At 40.2% G+C, this 20,986-nt stretch overlaps 1 protein-coding gene and 1 long non-coding RNA gene across 2 annotated transcripts in view; one reads left to right on the plus strand and one right to left on the minus strand.

The window, feature by feature from the left end:
• The window catches only part of tnfsf10l (TNF superfamily member 10, like), a 59,144-nt gene extending 48,885 nt beyond the window's left edge, over nucleotides 1–10,259 (plus strand). Inside the window, exons 3-7 of the mRNA XM_018703812.2 lie at nucleotides 118–154; nucleotides 255–362; nucleotides 2,322–2,485; nucleotides 2,642–2,752; nucleotides 2,855–10,259. Of these exons, the coding sequence (XP_018559328.1) occupies nucleotides 118–154; nucleotides 255–362; nucleotides 2,322–2,485; nucleotides 2,642–2,752; nucleotides 2,855–3,040 (606 nt within the window). The 3' untranslated portion in view covers nucleotides 3,041–10,259. The remainder of the gene's footprint in view (nucleotides 1–117; nucleotides 155–254; nucleotides 363–2,321; nucleotides 2,486–2,641; nucleotides 2,753–2,854) is intronic.
• Nucleotides 2,954–20,452, minus strand: LOC108902071 (uncharacterized). The gene is made up of 4 exons (XR_001964001.2): nucleotides 20,289–20,452; nucleotides 20,134–20,172; nucleotides 19,085–19,180; nucleotides 2,954–3,036 (listed from the first exon to the last, which is right to left on the minus strand). It is a non-coding gene; the product is annotated as an uncharacterized LOC108902071 (long non-coding RNA).
• Between the last annotated feature and the right edge of the window lie 534 nt (nucleotides 20,453–20,986).

A 20,986-nucleotide genomic window follows, 5' to 3' on the forward strand; every position in this document is an offset into this window, starting at 1 on the left:
CTGCTCACGTTCCTGTGTTGCAGGATGTTGATAATGATGTTTTTTAACTTTGTTTCTTTGTTCATTTCTTTTCCCTGAATGTTTTGTTGACCTGTATGTTTTCACATTTTCTTCCAGGTGACAGAGAACATCATCTCCAAACAAACCTTCATAGGTGAGCATCTCGCTCTCTCTCACACACACAAACGCACACTAAAATCTAATCCACCTGAACTATCCTCTCTGACGTTCTTGCATTTCCTCTCTCCCTCCAGAAGCGAGAACCATGCCTCGCCCTTTCAACAACTCGGGGTCAAAGTTCATGACCTCGGTGGCCCAGAGGCCATCTGCCCACTTGACTCTCAGAGACACCAGCTCTCAAGGTGAGGTGTTTGTTTGAAACAGATTATTGTGAAATAAAAACCATACATTTTAGTCTGGGGAACAGGAGTAGCTGTTGCTCATTAACTAAAAATCCTTAAAATATTCCTTAAATTGCCTCAACTATCCTTTTATCTATGTACGTACCATTTAATATAAATTCAGGATCTCTTAAGAGTACCTCAACCACCCAAACTTAGAGGCCAAGCTGTTTAAATATGCCTTAAAGTAAGTGGATAAATACCTTAATTGATAATGTAAGGGCAGGCTCAGGAGCATAAAGAACATTAGGACTTGAACCTGCTGTATTAAAGATACTTATCCCTTGCATTTCCACTTAAATCTAAAATATAACACTGTACATTTAGGGATTCTGCTTTCCTGCGCCTTCCCGAATGTTCTTCATATATACACAGCTTCATCTCTGTCTGAGGCTTGGATATAGGCTGAATCAGTGAGGTTTATACAGCAGCAAAACGTTATCAGGACAGCGTCATAGATTAATTGAGCGTGTGTATGTGTTGTGTTGTACAACATGCAATTTAAAGTTGGAATGTGTTTTTCTTGTGTGTGTTTGTTACATTGGCAATATCATTTCATCTGAAACTGGCGTGCAAACTAGAGGGTGTTGACAATCTGGCAAAGGCTGCCTGATGTTATTTCCACCGACTTGACAAAGAGCAAGGAACGTGGTGTGTGTGTGTGTGTGTGTGTGTGTGTGTGTGTGCGCGTTCGAGGGAAGAAGGAAGAGAGGGTGAGGTTCACACATTCTGCCTGGATTTCTCATAAGGAAGTTGGACGGTGAGAGGAACTCAGTCACAGCTGACAATAGTTTCTAATAAACCATTATCATTCTACTGTGAGGGAAACAATCGCGTGACAGACGAACTACACACACACACACACACACTCGAACCATTAAATTCCACAGATGACAGAGAAATAGCTATAATTCAAGCAATTACTGTACGACAGCTGCGATTGAAGAGTTCCCACAGCGAACAGTTTTTTATTGTGCAACATTAACTGTTCTATAGTTGTACTTACATTTAATATGCAATCTGCTATTCCTGCACAATATGCAAACATGCATGTGAATGATGAACGCATTAAGTATGGAGACAGGAAGTGATGCATGCATGGGAAAGGACATGCGTCAGATATGGAAGGAAAGAGCCAGAGTCTCTTAAATTCATATTAAACAGGACGTTCAAATATAGATAGCGACAGTTTAACTCCTATGACTGAGGGCGAAACTTATGTTAAACCACTGGTAACCACAACTTTTGCTCTGTGCTGTATAGAGTGGTCAAAGTCAGTGGGTTTTTTGGTTAAAAGTCTGAAATAAGGTCTGTGGTTTTAACATGTTTTATTCTACAATATAAAATACATCAGAAAATATCCCACTTGTGATTTTTAAGCTTTTACACATCTTAAAAAAGGCAGTTGCTAACGAGTGGCTAAATGAGACTACAGAAGACAGCTTCTCTTTTTGGCTATCAAACTGTAAAGTAGCATAGTAACGCACTGATATCACACTGCAAGGCGTCCCATTTAAGAAAATAATGGGCTCAGTGGATCAAAAACACTCATCATTTCATCATGGTATTCCTCCCCCTCTCCTCATCCATTATTTTCATATAGCAGAAAACAGACTTAAACTAACCTGAGAGAAGAGATGCTCTTGGGTCGCATATTTCATCACTGGTTCTGTAAAATACTTTACTTTGTCAGTCACTGCTGCTGTCGAGTTTTTGGCTTGCACCTTTCCTTTTGCTCAGCCTATAGAGTCTTGGCTTGTATTTCCTTTATATAGAAACCACACTTTATAAACCAAGCTATGATTTTTTGTAATAGTTCATCAAAATATTTGAATTCCAGCCTGTTTTTTTTCACTGTGAAGTTTTATCCTTTGTTTCTCTGATTGTATCTCATCACTGTTTTCTCTTCCTCACTAACAGGGTTACCTCCCTACCCAATTCCCACACCGGGTCTCCACCAGTCCTGTCGCCATGTGGTCCGCTCATGGGCCAATCAGAGCTTTGGGGCTCACCTGCACAACATGACCCTGTCCAACGGGAAGCTGCGAGTGCCTCAGGATGGGCGGTACTACCTGTACTCACAGGTGATCACTGTTTCTATTAAATTATCATTTTGGTTGCTCATAATAACCGCTCATCTAGATGATAAGGACGAGGAACCAAGTAGAAAACAACACAAATGCTTTGCAAGAGCGAAACATTTAATCATTCTACCCTCCCTTGCTCCTTCCTATCTCCAGGTATATTTTCGTTATCCGTCCCCAGCAGCCAGCGATGGAGACCAGCGTAGCGTCAGCCACCAGCTGGTGCAGTGTGTCTACAAGAAAACCTCCTACCCAAGCCCCATACAGGTACACATCCACCTTCTACCTAGAACAATACAATCATGCTGCATAATACAAGCCATAAAGTATCTTCCTTACCTTCATTCTCACCTCTGTTTTGTTCTTTAGCTTCTGAAGGGGGTGGGAACGAAGTGCTGGGCTCCGGACGCCGAGTATGCCCTGCACTCTGTCTACCAGGGAGGACTATTCGAACTGAGGGCTGGCGACGAACTCTTCGTCTCCGTCTCTTCCCCCACCATGGTTAACGCCGATGATTCCTCCAGCTACTTTGGCGCCTTCCGCCTGGACCTCTGAGTGGAAGGGACGGGAGAAACAAAAGATTAGATAGGAAGGATGGATGGATAAACGGATGGGCTTGAGACAATGAGCTACGGGCCTTCTGAATATCCGTTGATTGGAACAAAGACAGAGGTGTTGGCCTGGATCTTGGATCCACAATATTTGCTTGGATGGATACACTGAAGGATGGAAGGACTGGAGTTTGAAGGCCTCACTTGAGTGACGAACGCTGCAAGAGGAGGGGGTTGACAGGGAAAAGAAAGAGTGGATTTTTCTTCCTTACTCTCCATTACGAGAAACCTAACCGTTGAGAGCAAGATATACAGAGATACATGTGCAATTACGCAAAAATAAATGTGAGGACATTGATTTACTGTTGATTTTTTTTTTTTTAGGAGGGAAATTTTCCTTTTGGATGTCAAAAAGAGAAGTAAGCCACGGGAAAAACATTCAACATCTCCCTGACAGATGAGAAATGCCCCGAAGACAAAAAAATTAGGCCAACCTGCTGCCTGTATCCCAAATTAACACATGAATCCCAATGTATCTCACATGTCAAGTCAACAGCCTTTTTTGTGGGAAGCAATCAGACCCTCAGATTTGGATTGCAGACCGAAGAATGTACACACGATAAAAACTCAATCCTCTGCATCGAAGATGTGAGGAAGGACGGTGGGACGGTAGCAGAAGAAAATCAACTGATCAAACCAAAGCAAAAATTTGTGGAATATAACTTTTTTTTAAGCGTGCCATGAGAGTACTGTACATATGTATGACTGAGAATGAGATTTAGACAATGAACTGTGGTGATTTTAAAAGTAATTCATGTGTACCTTGATTGGACTCAAAACCACTTGCTTGCTTGGAGGTTTGTCAACACGCAACCCTAGAACTGTGGATTTTATGAAAAGGATGGGAGGACGACGAGTGTCTCTTTTTACTGGATACTGTACAGTAATAAGGCTGTGAGAGGCACTGCAGAGCCTTCTGAACAACAGAGTTTGCAAGGAAAGGAAAAATGAAAACAAGGAGGGGGAAGAGGGAGAAATCTTGTAAATGCCAACAAGAATGAGCCCAGCGGAGGAACATAAAAGGAAAGAGAGAGAAAGAGGCTGAGGGCAGTAGGCAGCTTGACTAGTCCGTGTTGTTGTACTCTTCTCTCTCTTTCACTATCCCTCACGTTCTTTCTCCTTTTTTTTTTCATGGAAAGAATTTTATCTATCTCGTCTTTCTTGTCTAACCTGTGAAGCTGCACACATTTTTTACAAATTATTTTAAGGTTCAGTTAAACAATCGACCAGAAAACAACAGACATATGTGAACAAGATGATAGATAAACTTCCAAATAGGCTAGTCACATAAACACTTAGAGTATGGTTGAAAAGTGAAAGTTTTTCTTAGACATTTTGGTTACATGGAACTGTTGTTTCAACAGTATTTTAAGGACTATGTTTCAACTTGTGTCACTCTGAAATACAGTCACTAAAACTTTGTTGAAACCCTCAGCCATCTAAAATAAAATGAATTTGGAACAGAAGCTGAAATTAACATCAAGGAGAAATTTGATACAACCTTCATATGTATCCGTAAACTATTACGCTAAAGCCAGGCGAAGGTTATCATGCAAAGGGGAACAGCAAGGCTAGTTTTTGCTAAGCTAAGCTAACTATCTCCTGGCTATAGCTTCATATTCAAAAGACAGTGACAGTTCTACTGATCTTCTCATCTAATTTTCGGCAAGACAGCACAGCATATTTCCCCAAAATGTCAAACTATTCCTTTAATGTACAACTACCAGCTTTTTATGACGTGCCGATCAGATGTTTTTTAACATTAACGGAATCATTAGTTGACCATGTAAAACAAAATTGATCGTATATATCAATGCAAAAGCTGTTCTTAGTTAAACTCGTGGTCAGATTGTGCCTTCAGAAAACCAAACAGCTTCTCACCAAGAGCTAAGTACCTCTAATATGGCTGCCAGTAACCTGGAAACACTGATAACATGCACAAAAACACACTAATACTGTGCAGTAGAAACACACCCATATGCTGCAAATACAGAACATAGAGTCCCTCAGCAGCAAAGTTTGTCAAGTGATCACAGAAAAGGTGAATTTAAGGAAAACACAGACCAGATTTAGTAACAAGACACAGACGCACATAAAGAACGATTTGAAAGGAGAGGATTTTAGAAGACATAAACCATGCTCTGACTAGCACAGACTCAACCACTACACGCGTTTTTTCTCTGGCACACACACATTCACATAAAGCAGATACACACACATCACATCACACCACAACCGGGCTAGTCTGTGCTCTGCAGACACACACATCACCCAGTGTCACCTCCAGTGTAAAGACAAAAACGAACTCTGACACATACTCATTTATCCACACTGTCTCGCCTCCCTGTGCCATCTGGTAGTTGTCAGTGATCAGTCGGAGGCATGCAAGGAGTGTGTGCGTGTGTGCTTACAGTACATGTTTGTTCAAAGGGCTTGGTTCACATGGACAATTCAGGAAAACAAGGTCAAACTAACTGACACACACCTTTCTTTGTTTGTGTACGAAACCTTCGATTTGTTTTCCCTGAGAGAAAGGGAGTAATACACTCAAACACACAATTTTAATAAGGTGACATCCAGGCTAAGCCTGTCCATCTGGCACTGTGGTTCACATATACCTGTGTATATACTCTATGCAAGGTTTTGTTATACTATAGGTTTGTTAGGGAAGTTATGAAAACACTACAACACATACCGTTTATTTTTCTGCACAAAGAACAAAACTGAAGGCAAATTTCATTTTGTATTTGATTGCTGTTTTAGCTGCTTTTTTCACTGGGTGGCGTGCACCTGGTCACGTTTCTTTTGGGCTTTATCAATGCCACGTTGCATCACACATACCGAGCTCTCTGTGAACTGGAGACTAAATCTGTTTATTATCCAGGGTTAAGTTCAACAATCATGTGGCCTTTTCTTTCTTGCACTTCCAACCAAAACAAACAGTTTATTGAAACAGGTCCAGCAACGATGATAATGCAACGTACAGACTCGTATTATTAACAGCATAAATCCCTGAACCAGCTGGGAAAATTTTTGCATTGAATGTGTTTGAGCACTGTTTGTACTGGACAGTTCTGTAGCTGTGAACATGTGTAGCACATTGTTGCAAAGAAAATAAACAAATATCTGAACGTTCCCTGTGTATGTGGAGATCTACAGTGTGGCAACAAAGTGATTAAAAAGAACATCCTTCAACTAATGATCTCAGGGTAGGTATCCCAGTTAGCATGGTTTAGGTAATTCAGAGGTTAAATACTTCTACAGTAAGGTCTTGGTCATTTAAATGCTTGAGGAACATTGATGATATGGGAATCCTCCAAAGGGTTCACAAGTTAAATCTGGAGGGTTAAAAATGGGAAAGGACATGGGAAAAACACTAAAATGTGTATTCATTTTGGAAGGTTTTTCTTGAACTGATGGAATTGCCCAGAATTCCTAGAAATTTGAAGCCAAAAAGGTTTTATGTTACTGGTAAAAAAGTTTTTTAAAAAGTCTTTTTCTAGACATTGTTTGACTTCCATATCCCCAAGCCTGGCCACTTTGATGTTTTCATTGTGAAGACATTAAAAGCACTTCACAGTGTCTGTTCAGCAGCTGACTCTTGACCTTTGACCTCCCTCTGCAGGAGTGGGCACAGGGATCTGCTATGTATCCTACTGTTATTGCCAAATAACTGGCAGTAGTCTTGTTGGTATTTAGACCAAAGACCAATTTGTTAAGTTTCTTTTGCAGGAAGCACAACTCAGGACTCCTGCTGGTTGTTTAATTAATTGTCATCTGGAGTTTAAATGGTTTTCATTTGGAGCGCCCCGCAGAGTGAGCTTGCTTCTCTCGCAGCACTGTCACAACATTTCTTTTTCTGGTAGATAACAAATAAAAAAGCCATGGGAGCACATGCTGCTTTAGTGCCATGTCTGTTTGTGTTCAAAAACATGAAAACAATAAGCCTGCTTGCACAGTGTGGGGCCATGTCATACCAAATCATCTCAGTAATTCATGACAGCTAAATCAAACAAAGTGTTTTGAGAAATAAACATCAAACTTTATCGTCTGAGGAAACCCATTCTACTCAGAATTAGATTTCTAATGACAACCTGATTTTCAGTAATTAGATTTAATAGAAGAACTTTCCCAAAATTATCACACTCGTCTACAAACATTATTGCCTCTAAAAGACAAATACTTTCAGACAATCACCTGCAGACAATCTACAGTGCAGCCAAGACACATTAGGACATGGGTTGATGGGTTTTCATTGTTTTGGCTCTGTACTCCATCACATTGTAATCTAGGTAGGTTTAAGTGCTGACTTTCAGTTTGGGTGAACAGTACTAAAGGTGCTGTATGGAAGTTTTTGTAATCCCTACATAGCTAACGTTAGCATGAACAGCTATTTATTTACCAGTATAAAAGACATGTTGCAAGTTCAGCATCAAACTTACTTCCTTTAGTCGCCAAGAGCTGCTCTCCAGTGGTGGAAAACAACAGTGTTAACTCGTGTTTTGCTTCTGTTTTCCTCTACTGAAGTTAGCATGCTAACCAGCTAGCCCCAACATACCATCTCATATAGCCATTTTGTGATAGTGAGTCACTGTAGTGTCCAGTCTGCCATCAGTCCAACATGAGACGATGAAGAAGTAGCACTGCATATTCTAACCTCTTGTCTTGGTAAGTAAAAGTTTGTTGATGCTAACGTTGGCTATGTAGTGACAGTAAAGACTTACATATAGCACCTTTAAACTGGAATGTTCCTGACTGGCTGGATCAATCACCCGTATTCAGTCTGCCTGATCATTTGTTTCTTTTGTTGAAGACCAGACTAAAGGCAAAAAGTCCAGAACACAAGCAAGAAATCAAACTAGCTACAACCAAAGAGGGTGTCTACTGTAGATTTCACGGTTATTGGCCACACTTTCTTCAAGTTTGCCTGACCTTGTCCAATTACCTTCTGATGCAGGCTATGAATAAAAATGGCTACTAATTAGTGTTCAATGACGTGGATGTAAAAACACCCTCAAATGTGGTGTCCCTTCTGACTGAAGTCTCGTCTCAAGTTCACATGACAACCGAAGCAAAAACAGAACAAACACAACACCAAAAAGACTCTTGCCAACCACTGAGCCACTGCTCAGCCCAAAGAAAATGGCCCAAGAGGATCAAATTAGATTAATGGTCTATAGTCTTTAGAGGGTGTGCGTGTGTGTGTGTGTGTGTGTGTTTGTGTGGTGTGACATTTGAAACTAACACTCTGTTAGCTGTCAGCTCTGAATCCAACACAGGACAAGGTCAATTTAATCAGTCATATTCTCAAACGAGAAAACATCACAGCTCAATGCTGTTGGATTTGGCAGTTCAGTTCTGCATTGTTGAATAATGCCCATATTCCATACCCATGAAAATATTCTATCCTCTTTGTAATTATGTCTTGTGTGTTTTTGTTGCATGCGGCTTTGCACAAAAATGCAGAAAAGCGGTCTTGGATAAAAGTGCCTTTTGAACCCCAGATCTGTTTCTACAGGATGTTGTAGGAGCTGCATTAGAAATTGCCAGGCCACAAGTCGGTAACACTGTCCATCTTCTGCTCCGCATTAGACCTGGAGACAGATACTGAGCAGTCACTGTAAAGGACTAGGAAATCTAGACCTCACATAAATCAGCAGTCAGACCAGTTTCCAGCTGTGTTCTGTTTTGAGCTCCCAATCCAAAGAGCCATGTTGTGTTTATGTTTTGAAAATGATGTGGCCTGCTGAGCATAATTATATATTTGAAAGGGAAGTACATCACAAGCCTTGTTTCAGTTTGACAGACCGGTTGTCCAAAAGCAACAGTTCGTCTGGCTTTACACATGAAATGTAGCTGCATGGGGCCAAAAGATTTATTTACCAAGGTTGATCCACCATACTTTTGAAGTTAAAACTACTACTGTAGAGTTTCTCTTAAATTAAGAATGTCACCAAAACACACTGCATATCTTTGAGCCCTGATTAACACGTTGAACACAAGAAGGAAATACTAATAAATCAGTGCTCCCACGACTCCAAGTGGTACCTTTAAGTACCATTTTGTTGGTAGTAGATGGTAGTTTTTGCTATGAATGGGAAGGCAGAAGGCAGAACTATTGTCACTGTTGGGTTATATTCTGTAATTTAATCACACCTCCTGCTTACTTGTTGCCCACTAGCTGAGGTTCTTCATGCAGAAGTGGTACAATGGCTTCTCCAGGTGCAACTGAACCAATGAGATTATTTTCAGCTTCCAAGAAACATCTGTGTCTTATAAAATAAAATGCCTTAAACTCAAATTTATGGTTGTTATATAGCAAAAGAGGGCGGTTTCTTTTGAAATCCTCCCTCCCAGACTGTTGTCCATGGACAACGCGCTTGGACCGTAGCAAATACGCTGTGACATCATGTTGCTGGCATTGAGATATGGACTCATCAGGTCCAGATTACTGACCGTGTTCCACTGACTATAAACAATGTTTGTAGCAGGATAATCACATTGGGTCAACTTATCAAATGTAACAACTGAAGACAGTAAATCAAATCCAGACCTCCAGCCCTCCAGAACTTTCTATTTCACAATAGGTTTGAGGAAAACATAATTGGGTTTGTACTGCTATACTTGTGAAGACCCCAAGCATAAATAAACCCTTTGAAGAAGCAAGGACAGGCAAATAGTCCCCTTCAGAGGATTGTAATTCTGTTTTCTTAAGATCTCTCAGAAATACAATAACTCATGTAAAGTACACAGTGACAAAGACCTTATTCTCTGCTGTTTCTATTTTACTTTGACATCTCAAAGTAACACAGTTTCCCAGCTGTTCCAGGGATGTGAAAAAGCAAGCTTCTGTTTATCTCTAAACACAAATTCACACTTAATTTATTTTCTCTCCATAACTACACACAACACACCCTTTATATTGTTTCCTGCATTACATTTTTCCAAATACTTGTTATTTTGTTTTGGTCATGCACCACTGCTTTAAAACATTGTCTATGAATGTAGATATTGTTCAGTACATATCTTTTGCTCTTCTTCCCTTTGATACCACTTGAGGAATGTACATGTAAAGGTTATCTGTTGATTGCCTAGTGCCTTTTAAAATAATGCTCCTCTGTTTTATTTTGTGCTCAAATAAAGTGCCTGTTGTCAGACGCTGATGTCAGTGTGGAGTCATTTATTTGTCTCTCCAGGAACTCCAAAAGAAGAAGAGGTTAAATGCACAGGCAGTTACTGATCCCTGAACCAGATTTTAAATGGGCTATTTGTAAGTTTTTTCTGCCGAATGTGGTTTCTCTCCAGTAACAGGTGGTGGCTCTGAAAACGTCCTCTGAGCAGCGCTACGGAAAGTGATGAGACAGGCCAGAGCTAGCTGGTTAGCACACCAACTTCAGTAGCAGAAAAGAAGTGATAGAAACAAGTCAACACTGGTGTTGCTTCCAACCATAGTAGACAGCTCTTGGTGAGTAAAGGACTGAAATTTGACACTGAATTTGCAACATTTCTTCTCAACTGGTAAGGAAACAGCTGTTAATGCTAACGTTGGCTATGTAGCGATAGCCAAAACGTACAGCACCTTTAACATCAATGTGTCAGTTTCTTTAGCTTCAGAGATGAAGGCTGAATGCTCCTTTTTATACTTCTTCCCTGCTGTATAGAGGCTATAAAGATGTCTTTGTGTAAATTAAGCTGAACCAGTGAAAATTTTGGCATTTGTTCCACAATGTCACAACTGACTGACTAATAGTTGTTCTAAAACAACTTTAAAATCTAATCTACTCATCTGGGACAGCAGCTGTGATTGACCACAGATGCTGTCTTAACTTAAATTTTGGCAATGTGCATATGGTTTTCCCTTTACCTACGACTCCCTAAAGCGTTTATAATAACAAATGTGCTTTTAATCAATTTTCCTGGTCAAAAGGTTAATCCAGAACTGAGGCTCACCTTTGGTCTGTTTTGCACCACATCCACACAGGAATTTTATTATCTGGGGACGCACAGTTATTTGCAATAATTGCAGAGACTGTTGGTAATTTTGACCCCATGTGGATCGACTGTGTCTGTAATTTGTCGAGTAAAAATTCCAGCACAAATTGCAGACCATAATTTTTTTAAGACCTAGGTCTCCAGGTAATACTGATCCTGTATATAGCTGTAATTTGGCTTTTGGCAGGATATTTCAATCATCATCCAGTTTCACGTGGATGCAGAAACGCAAACTTAACAACAGCTGCACCTCAACATGGAGACCAATGAAGAGAGTGAGCAGGTCAAGTGAACAAACTGAATAAAATCTAACAATTTAAAGGTGGATTAGATGCATGCTTGCTTAAAGGAAAAATCTGCCCATATGTTTTATTATTTTTAATATCTTTGGAAGCAAATAATGTGCATTAAATATGTAGTTAATTTCAGACTTGGCTTTAGGCCATTTTAAAAAGCTGCCAAAAGATCAGTAGGTGATTCATCATTAACATAATATCATAAATATCCCCTGCAAATAGTCTTAAACCTTTGAACGAACCCTGGGTTGTTTTTCACCCATTGTACTCCCTTTACATAAAAGGTTATAGCAACAAAAACACGTCTTAGTTATGCACACCATTTATTGGTAATTAAGGATATGTTAGGCTAAACAGAGATGGCATCAGTCCGTACGTCAGTAGTACTTTGCATGTTCAAGGGTAGTTTTTGTGAAGAAATTAGAGAAAAAATAAAACCAGGAGCTGTGTTTCTCTGGACTAATGCCACCAACACATGTCCAGTTGTTGTAATAACAGCAGCCGTTGTTGTAATTAGGTGTGCGTGGGTGTAACACAGCACATTGGCAACACACCAGAACCAAAAACCTCTGTAAGGGTTCTGCCACTAATCCCTCTCACCTATTAAAAGGTACAATCTCCTCATAAACTGCAATCACGCTTTTGCTCTCCAGATCAGAGGCGATGTTGTTGTGGATTAATCCAGGATTTTAACACATTACAACTAGCAGTCCTCCTCAGTCTTACTGCTTTGGCTTTGACTTTTTGTCCTCATGATGGTAGGTTATAGCAAATAATCCCACCCAGAGAGTGGGTGCCATGGGAAGAAAAACATGGGTTATAGTTACGACAAGCCACCTACTTTCATCGCAAAGGCAGAGGATGGAGGTGACGCCCTCTGACCTAAGTCAACCTTGCTAGGAAGCTCTAAAGAGGGGCCCGAGGATGACATCTTGAGCCTCCATTACAAATTAACTCATAAATTTGAAGTAACTACAGGTGGTAGGGGGCCACTGAAATTCCTGTACCCAGACTCACCATAATGTATTTCACCTAGTGGTTTCAGTGAGGAACTCTCGCTGTCTGAGGTTGTGGATGCCTGACAGGGTTGAAGAAGCAATTTACAACAGCACTAGAAGAACTGATATGGACAGCAGCAACATAAAGCTTCATCACACCAAAATCAGACCTGTGGTGTAACAGCTGGAATAGGTACCATACATTTAAACTGTGTGTAGCTAGCAGTTCATGGTTTTCTAAAGCCTTTAAGGGGATCATGAGAGCTTGAGGGGCTCAAACAAAAATATCATAAAACCGAAACAAATCTGCATAGAGCTGCAGTCGGGACTGTTGATTCTCAGTGGGAGCAGTAAGACTGCATGGAGTCATTTGACACAAAAATGTTGCCTAATGGGGTTTAATTTGTATCACCTGAACAGGGTCACGTTTGAATAACAGATCACAATGCCAGGGTGTGCCTGGACATCGTGAAACTGACCAATCAGGGTAACATGTTTGTCTTTTAAAATATTGATTTTTACTGTAGATTTTCTGCTATTGACGGATTAATCAAAATGACAACAAAGCAGTATTGCGCTCAAAGTTTTGAAGTTCAAACAACGATATTGTGGGAGTCAGGGCCTTTAAGTTTTTCAATCGCTTTCCCTTAAATGTTAAATGTAGTGATACATTTACAGCAATGTTTTATCTGCAAGTACTGTCAATGTTAGATCTAGAACTATTAATCTGCATTTCTGTAAATGTGCCAGCATATGGGAAAAATTACACTGTGAGGATAACCCCCCCATAAAATCGCTTAAAGTTTATTTGACTACTTTGCAATGAGGAGAGGCAAAGAAAAGTACAACTTAAACTGAAAAGCAGCAGGGGCTTTTTCCTGTGTAGAATATGTTTTCCATTGGATGGACAGTTAAAGATATAAATTCACAGGAGGCCCTGTAGCTTCGGTAACACATGCTGTCAATGTGTCATCAATTTATATGACCCATCCAAGCACTGGTGTTAAGTATTTCATGAGTTTAAGAGAAAAAAGTCAAATGGAGCCATTAAAGTTTCTGATGGCTGATGATGGAATCATCCAACCAGCTCCTATTCGTTTCCTGTCGATGCCTCTCATCCACTGCACTCCATAAATAAAGAATCAAGTGTGGATCCGTGGAGACGGGTTAAGCGAGGACAGTTATGTTGACACAGTACATTTGAGCCATTTGAGGATTCACATTCAGTTTACATTAGCTCTGGCTTAACTTAATGTCTTGCTGATGTTTCAATGGGTATTAGCATAAACAAGAACCATGCATTTCAAGCCGCTCTTAGACCACTTCTCAGACTGAAGTGAAAGCCACATGAAAAAGAGAAAACAATTACAGAAACTTCTAACATACAATGACTAAGACAGACTTGTTTTTGTGTCTATTTCAGCGGACGCATCAGAGTCGACACCAGAATGAAGAAACTGAACGGAAAATGAGGAGGATAGGTTCATAAAGATGCAGTGTAAGTCATGCAAATTCCCTCATGACTTGGTGGACAAAGAGACAGTGTGTGCAAGTGTGTGTGTCTTTGTAAATGAAAGAATGTTCGGTGTCACTACTGTGTGCACAGAAGGGATAAGAATGTGTGTAATTTAAGCATACTATGTGCATGCATGTGTGTCCTGCCTGCCGCGTGCTCGGACTGATGGACAGCATGTACACTAGGTCCATGATACCGTCAGAAACTAATTAAACATAATCTGGAACAAGGAAAGCATGTGTGGCACGAGGAGGATGTCAATGCAGTCTACATGTATTCACAAATTAGATTTTACTATGAAAAAAATCAATCATCGGCATAAATAATGAAAATGCTTCTCTTTTGTTCAGCAATCTATCTATCGCTTCTTTTCTTTTACTGAAGTTAGCATGCTAATCAGCTAGCCTCGTCCTTTTTACCAACATAGAAGACATGTTGTAAATTCAGCATCAAACTTGATTCCTTTAGTCGCCAAGAGTTGTCTCCAGGGGTGAAAGAGTGTTAACTCATGTTTTGCTTCTGTTTTCCTCTACTGAATTTAGCATGCTAACCAGCTAGCCCCAACATACTGCCTCGTAAAACCACTTTTGCGATAGTGAGTCACTGTAGCATCCAGCCTGCTCACTGTCCAACCTGAGAGGATGAAGAAGTGGCACTGCCCAGAGGATATATTCTAACTTCTTGAACTGTAAACACAACAATGGCTGAATGGCTTCTTGGTAAGTAAACAGCTGTTAATGCTAATGTTGGTTATTTAGTGATAGCAAAAACGTACATATAGCTTTTGGCAGGTGTCACGCAGATGAAAACATCAATGTTTGGTGGAAAATATACCAAATAAACAGTCTGTCGTGTGATGAATAAAAAATGTTGACACCTGAAAGGATAACACTGGTATTTTGGAACCTGGATCTGGCAACTGCCACCAGACTCCATTGGGAAAAAACAGGAATTTTACGGAGCAGAACACAAGAGCTGCTTGAATACCACTGCCTCCATCTGTTAGTTTGTTTGTAGTATTGTTTAACTTACAGTGGTGGGAGAAGTATTCAGATCATTTACATAAAGTATAAGAACCACACGGTGACAAACAAACTAACAGCCCAAGGCAGACTGAGGTTTTAGCGGCGATTCCAAAGATTTTAGCCCCCCTTGCCTCCGCTGTTTATATGGCTATTTAAAACATATGTTGTTCTATAAGGCCAGAATTCTTGAATATTAATGGACATATTGGCTGTAAAAAAAAAAAAAAAAAAAAAAAAAAAAAAGTCTAGCGTAAACTCTGAGCTCCACAACATCTTGACAAAGACTTATGACCACTACCACATTAATTTTGAAATGCCAGTGAAAGTCCTGAATAGAGCTTGAATGTCAGGACGTTTTGATTAATGGACGCCACTGGTCACGTTTAACACTTTATCTACTTTTTCCTGACCTACTGTGTTTTCATAAGAGTGTTAACAAAAGAGCTATTGGTTTTTTTAACCTGACCCCCCCCCCCACAATACAGTGCCACCCTTCCTGACACACATACACACAGCACCCAGTCACCTATATGCAACAGTTATCGCCCTATCAGCATTCTCCTCGTACTGGACTCACTTTTCCCTCCGTCTCCCTTTCTCACACACACACACACACAGACACACACCAACACAACACATCCATCACAGCGCCGCCACACACCCCTTCATATCAACAGTGCTGCCGTTCTCCCCACTTCTCCTGTATTATTACCCTACATACTCTGTTTTCCTAAGAGCCAGCCAGGAAATGAGTTTTATAAAGCTGGAAAGCAAACGCGCACACACACACACACACACACACACACGATGCGTGCACACAGACACACAACAGAAAACCCAAAACATCCTGAAGAGACTAAGTGGGGCCAGACAAGCGCACAACCTGACACACACACTTTTTTAGAAGAACAATACTGCTGTTTCAACCCTGCTGCCCCGACTACCGGCCATTGGAAGTGGGAATTTCAGAATCAGTGGGAGTGGTGCTGTCAGAATACCTTGCAGGGCACCTAAACAATGCGGTTATTCCTGCAATAAAGCAACAAACATTATTAAGCCTTTGATAAGGTCTTTAAAGCAGCCCTCCTTGGTACACAAAGGGTTTGAGGCAGGAAAGCTGAAGGAAACTGCCCCGTGGAGAATGAGAAAATGGAAAAGCCGTGTGCCTCGGAGATGTTGCTTTTTCACACACACAAACACAGTAGTCGAGGTTTGTACTAGAAATAAAATGTCACAGCCAATTTGACGTGGTAACAAATGTCGGATGAGAACGTACTACGGAGGCAGTCAATTCGCTGATTGGAAATGAAACAATTCAAGACAAATATTCCCTCAGAAAGATGTCCGTTTCCGTTAACAGGATGCTTCCCGGTCCAAGGAAAACACTGTGAATCATCAAGTCTAAGTAGGCGCTGATTACGGTTCTCTCTACGAGAGGCAGGTTGAGGGAAACTTAGAGAGCAACTTATTGCTGATCTTACGGTACCGGTGCCAATAAGTGACAAGAAATGGCAGCACTGTTGTTTTTGTTATGAGTACTCTCACACAGAAAGTCAATATTATGCAGTAAGTAAGTAAGTAATTTTTTATTCATAAGGAGGTTGATTTTTCTGAGCTTTTGCACTGTGAATAAAGGAATCACAATCACACAGACTGCCAGAGGCTGCTCTGGATCAAAAGATCCAGGTACTTGGTCCTTTGCCTCCTCAGATGCAGCGCTAGCATCTGCAGCAGGACCTCAAACCGTCCCATCAACATCCTAAAAAATGTCTGCAATTGGTGTATATTCAAGGGCGAGAATTTCTAACTTTCACATTCTGTATTTGCCTCGTGCTGTAAGGGAAAAGACCTTTAGGTTACTGGAGATCAGAAGAGGAGAGTTAAAATTGGACTTGTAATTGCCTGGTTTCCAAAACACAACTTTAAGTGAATGCTAGGAGGAAAATGCAGCATCAAGTGTGAAGCAATGTCTGTGTAGGTTCTCAGTTATCCAGGTCATGGTGTTCTTAAGCGATAAAGCTGAAGACAACTGGACTTCTCTCATCTGACAGGGTTCCTCGGTTCTGAAAACTGGTTGGGGGGTCCTTTCGGCCTTTCGAATGAGAGGTGAAACGTCTTCAAGAAGTCCAGTCTTCAACTTTAGCATTTAAAACCATCAAGTGTGCGGTTTTTCTGGATGAGCGGTTCTTGAGAAAGCTTCAAACATCGCTTCTCCACATGTTAGTTGATGGGAAGAAGAAGGCAGAACGACACTACCAGGTCAGAGCAGCACCAGGACAATGGACGGTGCACGCATGCCAAGGTTTTTAAGAAAGACGGAACCAAACTTCAATGGCATTTTACGCCAACACTATTGGAGTGGAGCAGCCAACTCCAGGAGCTGCACTAGTATTTAAACTGGTACAATGGAAAGGTGGAAACGATTCTGCTGCCAACACACACCACAGGAAGAAAAACAACATTTATGCTTTGTAATATTATTTTAAGGTTAACAGAAGGTTAGAATATCCATCAGAGATGGCAGCACCTGTCTCTGGAGAGAGTGTAAATCACTTCATCTGTCTGATAACAAAGAGAAACAGTGATGGATTCTCCTGAAAATCAAACATCGGATGAGTTTGATGGATAAGATGGAGAATCCAGGTATGGCTGCAGTTAATCGGCCATACAGCCTCAATAAATCAATGACAAGTATAATAATCCTCTTTGAAATATCTACTGCGCTCCAGGTTACTAAAACTCACGTCTGTGGGGTGTTTTGGAAAGGCTAAATAACACCCGGACTGGGAATGGGATCAATATGCAGGCAGCATGTAAAGTTTCTGTAGCATAGCGTTAGGTATGAAAATAAACTCGCCTGGAGTTTACTGCGATAGTGATCTGAGCCATGTTATGGAAAAGTTTGAGAAAATTGAATCGAAAATATGAAAAATATGCACAGAAAGCTGCTGCAGTGTAAACTCAGCCTCACTGCAACACATCAAGAGTGATTAAAATTCTTGTCAATACCCAGATGGACAGTTATTACAGCATGAATGTGGGTTTGTGTTCAGAAATGTAACGGATGTGGAAAACATGCTGAGGGTAGCGCAGCGCCACAGTAGTCGAGCGGATTGGTCACAGTGGCCACTGTTCATTAAATGAGTGGCAGGCGTGACTGATTCTGCTGCAAATAAAGTCCGCTGGTTGTTTTTGTAACTGAATGCCGGGGTAAATTCAAGACAGTTAAACAGTGTTTGGACTAAAGATGCAACCAGGCGAAACAGTGGGGAGTAGAGCTGAGAGGAGAGGTGAGGTAGCCAAGTGGTGAACTTATACTGAAGTTGTGACTGACTGTAAGCATGTGACGTAAAGAAAGGCGTGGTAATCTGGTGGTAAATTTTATCAGGAATATGGTAAACTACACAGAGCTCACCAAATCACTGTTACCACTGTAAAAAATGTGCAAAATTCACACTATTATATGCAAATTTATACTGAAAATTTTTATTAAAAAACAAAAATGACTGCCTTGCAGTCCGGTGTGCAAACCTCTTGTGTACAGACTGTTTATCATTCCTGTACAGCAGGTACATCAACTTAGCTCTGCCCAAATTCAGCCCAGACAGTGATCTAATTAGCCAGAACAATTGAAAACACCTCGAGGGTAAACAGGGTCTTTAAATGGAAATTTGTAGAAAAATCTAAACAACCGTTTTCAGTAACTTTTCATGGTTGAAAATGCATTGCACCATAAAATTATACAACCGACAGCTTGATTTTCTGGACTGGAAGAAAAGCACATGAACAGCAGTTGACCGTACAATAAGAAACTGCACACAAACACACTCACAAAACATGTTCCATTATGTTTTATAGAGTTACACACAACACAGGTTAATGCAGATATCACTATAAAGATCAATCTGCACCTGGATTTCATTAAGCTGTACAGATGTTTCTGCTTCTCTGGTCCCGATGAGTAAACTGTATGTTTTATATTTGGCGAAGATGTTATCACATCACTTCTGGTATCATATGATCCTGCCCAAACCTTTTTATTTTTATTATATAACAGACTTAAGCTGCTGCTTGTTAATATTTCCATTGTATATCTGCCCATTCTATATCTAAGCACACAAAAAACGTAAAACTGAAGGCACATAAATATAATTTTATTACCTGAAATTTCCAGAATCGGGGCAGCTGGATCTCAAACCTCTCTTTGTCCATGTGGCTGCAGTCATCAGATAATATCCACTCATTTCTACTGATCCTCTGGAGCGGGAGAGGGACAGGGGTGGAAGAAAAACTCAGGTCTTGTACTCAAGTGAAAGTAGCACACACTAGAAATACTTAAGTTACTTAAGTAAAAGTTCAAAAAATATTTGCAACAGAATATATTTGAAGTACAGAAAGTAAAAGTACTCACTACTCAGGGTGGCCCATTTCAGAATAATGCATATTGTCTAGTGTAGTAGTTTTAGAAGTTGTTGTAGTAAGAGCAGTAGTTGTTGCTTTTGTTTGAGGATCAATAAAGTCTTATTTTAACCTGAAATAATATGTTAATAATACAATTTAATTGCTGTTGTTGTTTTGTGTTACTATGAATCTGAAAAGTACTGTAAGTAAACTACAGTTATCAAAAATATAGTCAGTTAAGTACAGTATTTGTTGTGTTTGGTTTCATTATTTTATTTTCTCTGGTTTTGATAAATGCCCCATGAACACACTTAATGATTATTACTTTAATTTGAAGTGGGGTACAGGTATTGAGCTGCATCAAATGGAAATACTAAAGTAAACTAAAACTAAATTGTTCAGTTTTTGAGTAAAAGCACTTTTCCATCACTAGGGAGGAAAATAGCACAGATGCTATCACTTTAAAACCAATATACAAATTCCTCAAATAGCCTTGCAGTGCTCAGTTGAAGTTTCCCTTCCCCAATCTGTACAAAATAACCCACTTAAAAATAAAGTTTTATTCACTGACACTCCTCTTTTATAACCGATTTAATTATTCCAAAACAATACAAACATCAGATTGTGCTCTTTTAGCTAGCAGTTAGCTACGAGCTAGCTAGCGGTTAGCTGGCTAACAGTTACTGCTAGCTGCTCCCGAGCCGTTTGGTTGTGGCGAATGCAGCGAATTTAAACGAGCAGTGAGCTACAGATCTAAACTACATAAGTTTACCCGTTTATGACTCTTATTAAAACAATAATTCGCTTACCATGCAGTGAAGTGGGAGTTAGCCGTTTGTTAGCTGCTCCTGGTGGAGAGAACAAACTCGTGCATTCAATTAAAACGGAAAAAAAAAAACGTTTTGAGATGTCACAGCAGGAAGAGCTCAGGAGCTAATAACGAAATAAATGACAAGTAATTTACATTTAGTTGCTTCGGTTCACGCCGTCACTGTTTAGTAAAGTACTGGTAGAGTCTGGAGCAATCTTTAATGTTATTAGTAACACCTGTGCTTTAAAAGTGCATTCGCGTCGTGTCGGAATAATCGGAAAAACGAGTTCTCCACTGGTAAAAATTAACGTCGTAACAACAACTGTGAATGTGAGCGAAAGTTTTGCTACACGACTCGCCGAGTTGTTGACATGATGTGCTTAGAAACATGGCGCATGAAAGTAAATATTTGGTTGATGGAAAGAAACTTTTGACTAATGGTACAAGTTAGTTGATTTGGAGCATATGAACGCAGCATTTTTCAAAATGTCTGCCGTGAAAAAGGCCTGTGTGTTACCAGCAGCAAATTCATAATCACTTATGACTGGTTTCAAACTGGTCTTAACACAGAAACATAACTTTATTAGATACACATGCAGCCTTTTAGTAAGTGAAAGGTTCATTCAGATTTTTTTGGTTAAAAACATTCAGTTTTAGGTCGCCTCAGATTAAATTGAGGTTTGACTCATACCTCTGAGGCTCGATGCACATGTTGTAGTGTTTAATTTGACCACATTCATTCCATAAAAACAGTATTAGGATTAAGAGTTCCCAACGCAGTGGCTGTCCGCTGAATCACTCCAATGACAAAGTTGTTTTGCAGCTCTGAAAAGCAGAGTGGCAACTTCCAG

The sequence above is a fragment of the Lates calcarifer genome, linkage group LG14 (assembly GCF_001640805.2).
Source record: "Lates calcarifer isolate ASB-BC8 linkage group LG14, TLL_Latcal_v3, whole genome shotgun sequence".
Lineage (NCBI taxonomy): Eukaryota > Metazoa > Chordata > Actinopteri > Centropomidae > Lates > Lates calcarifer.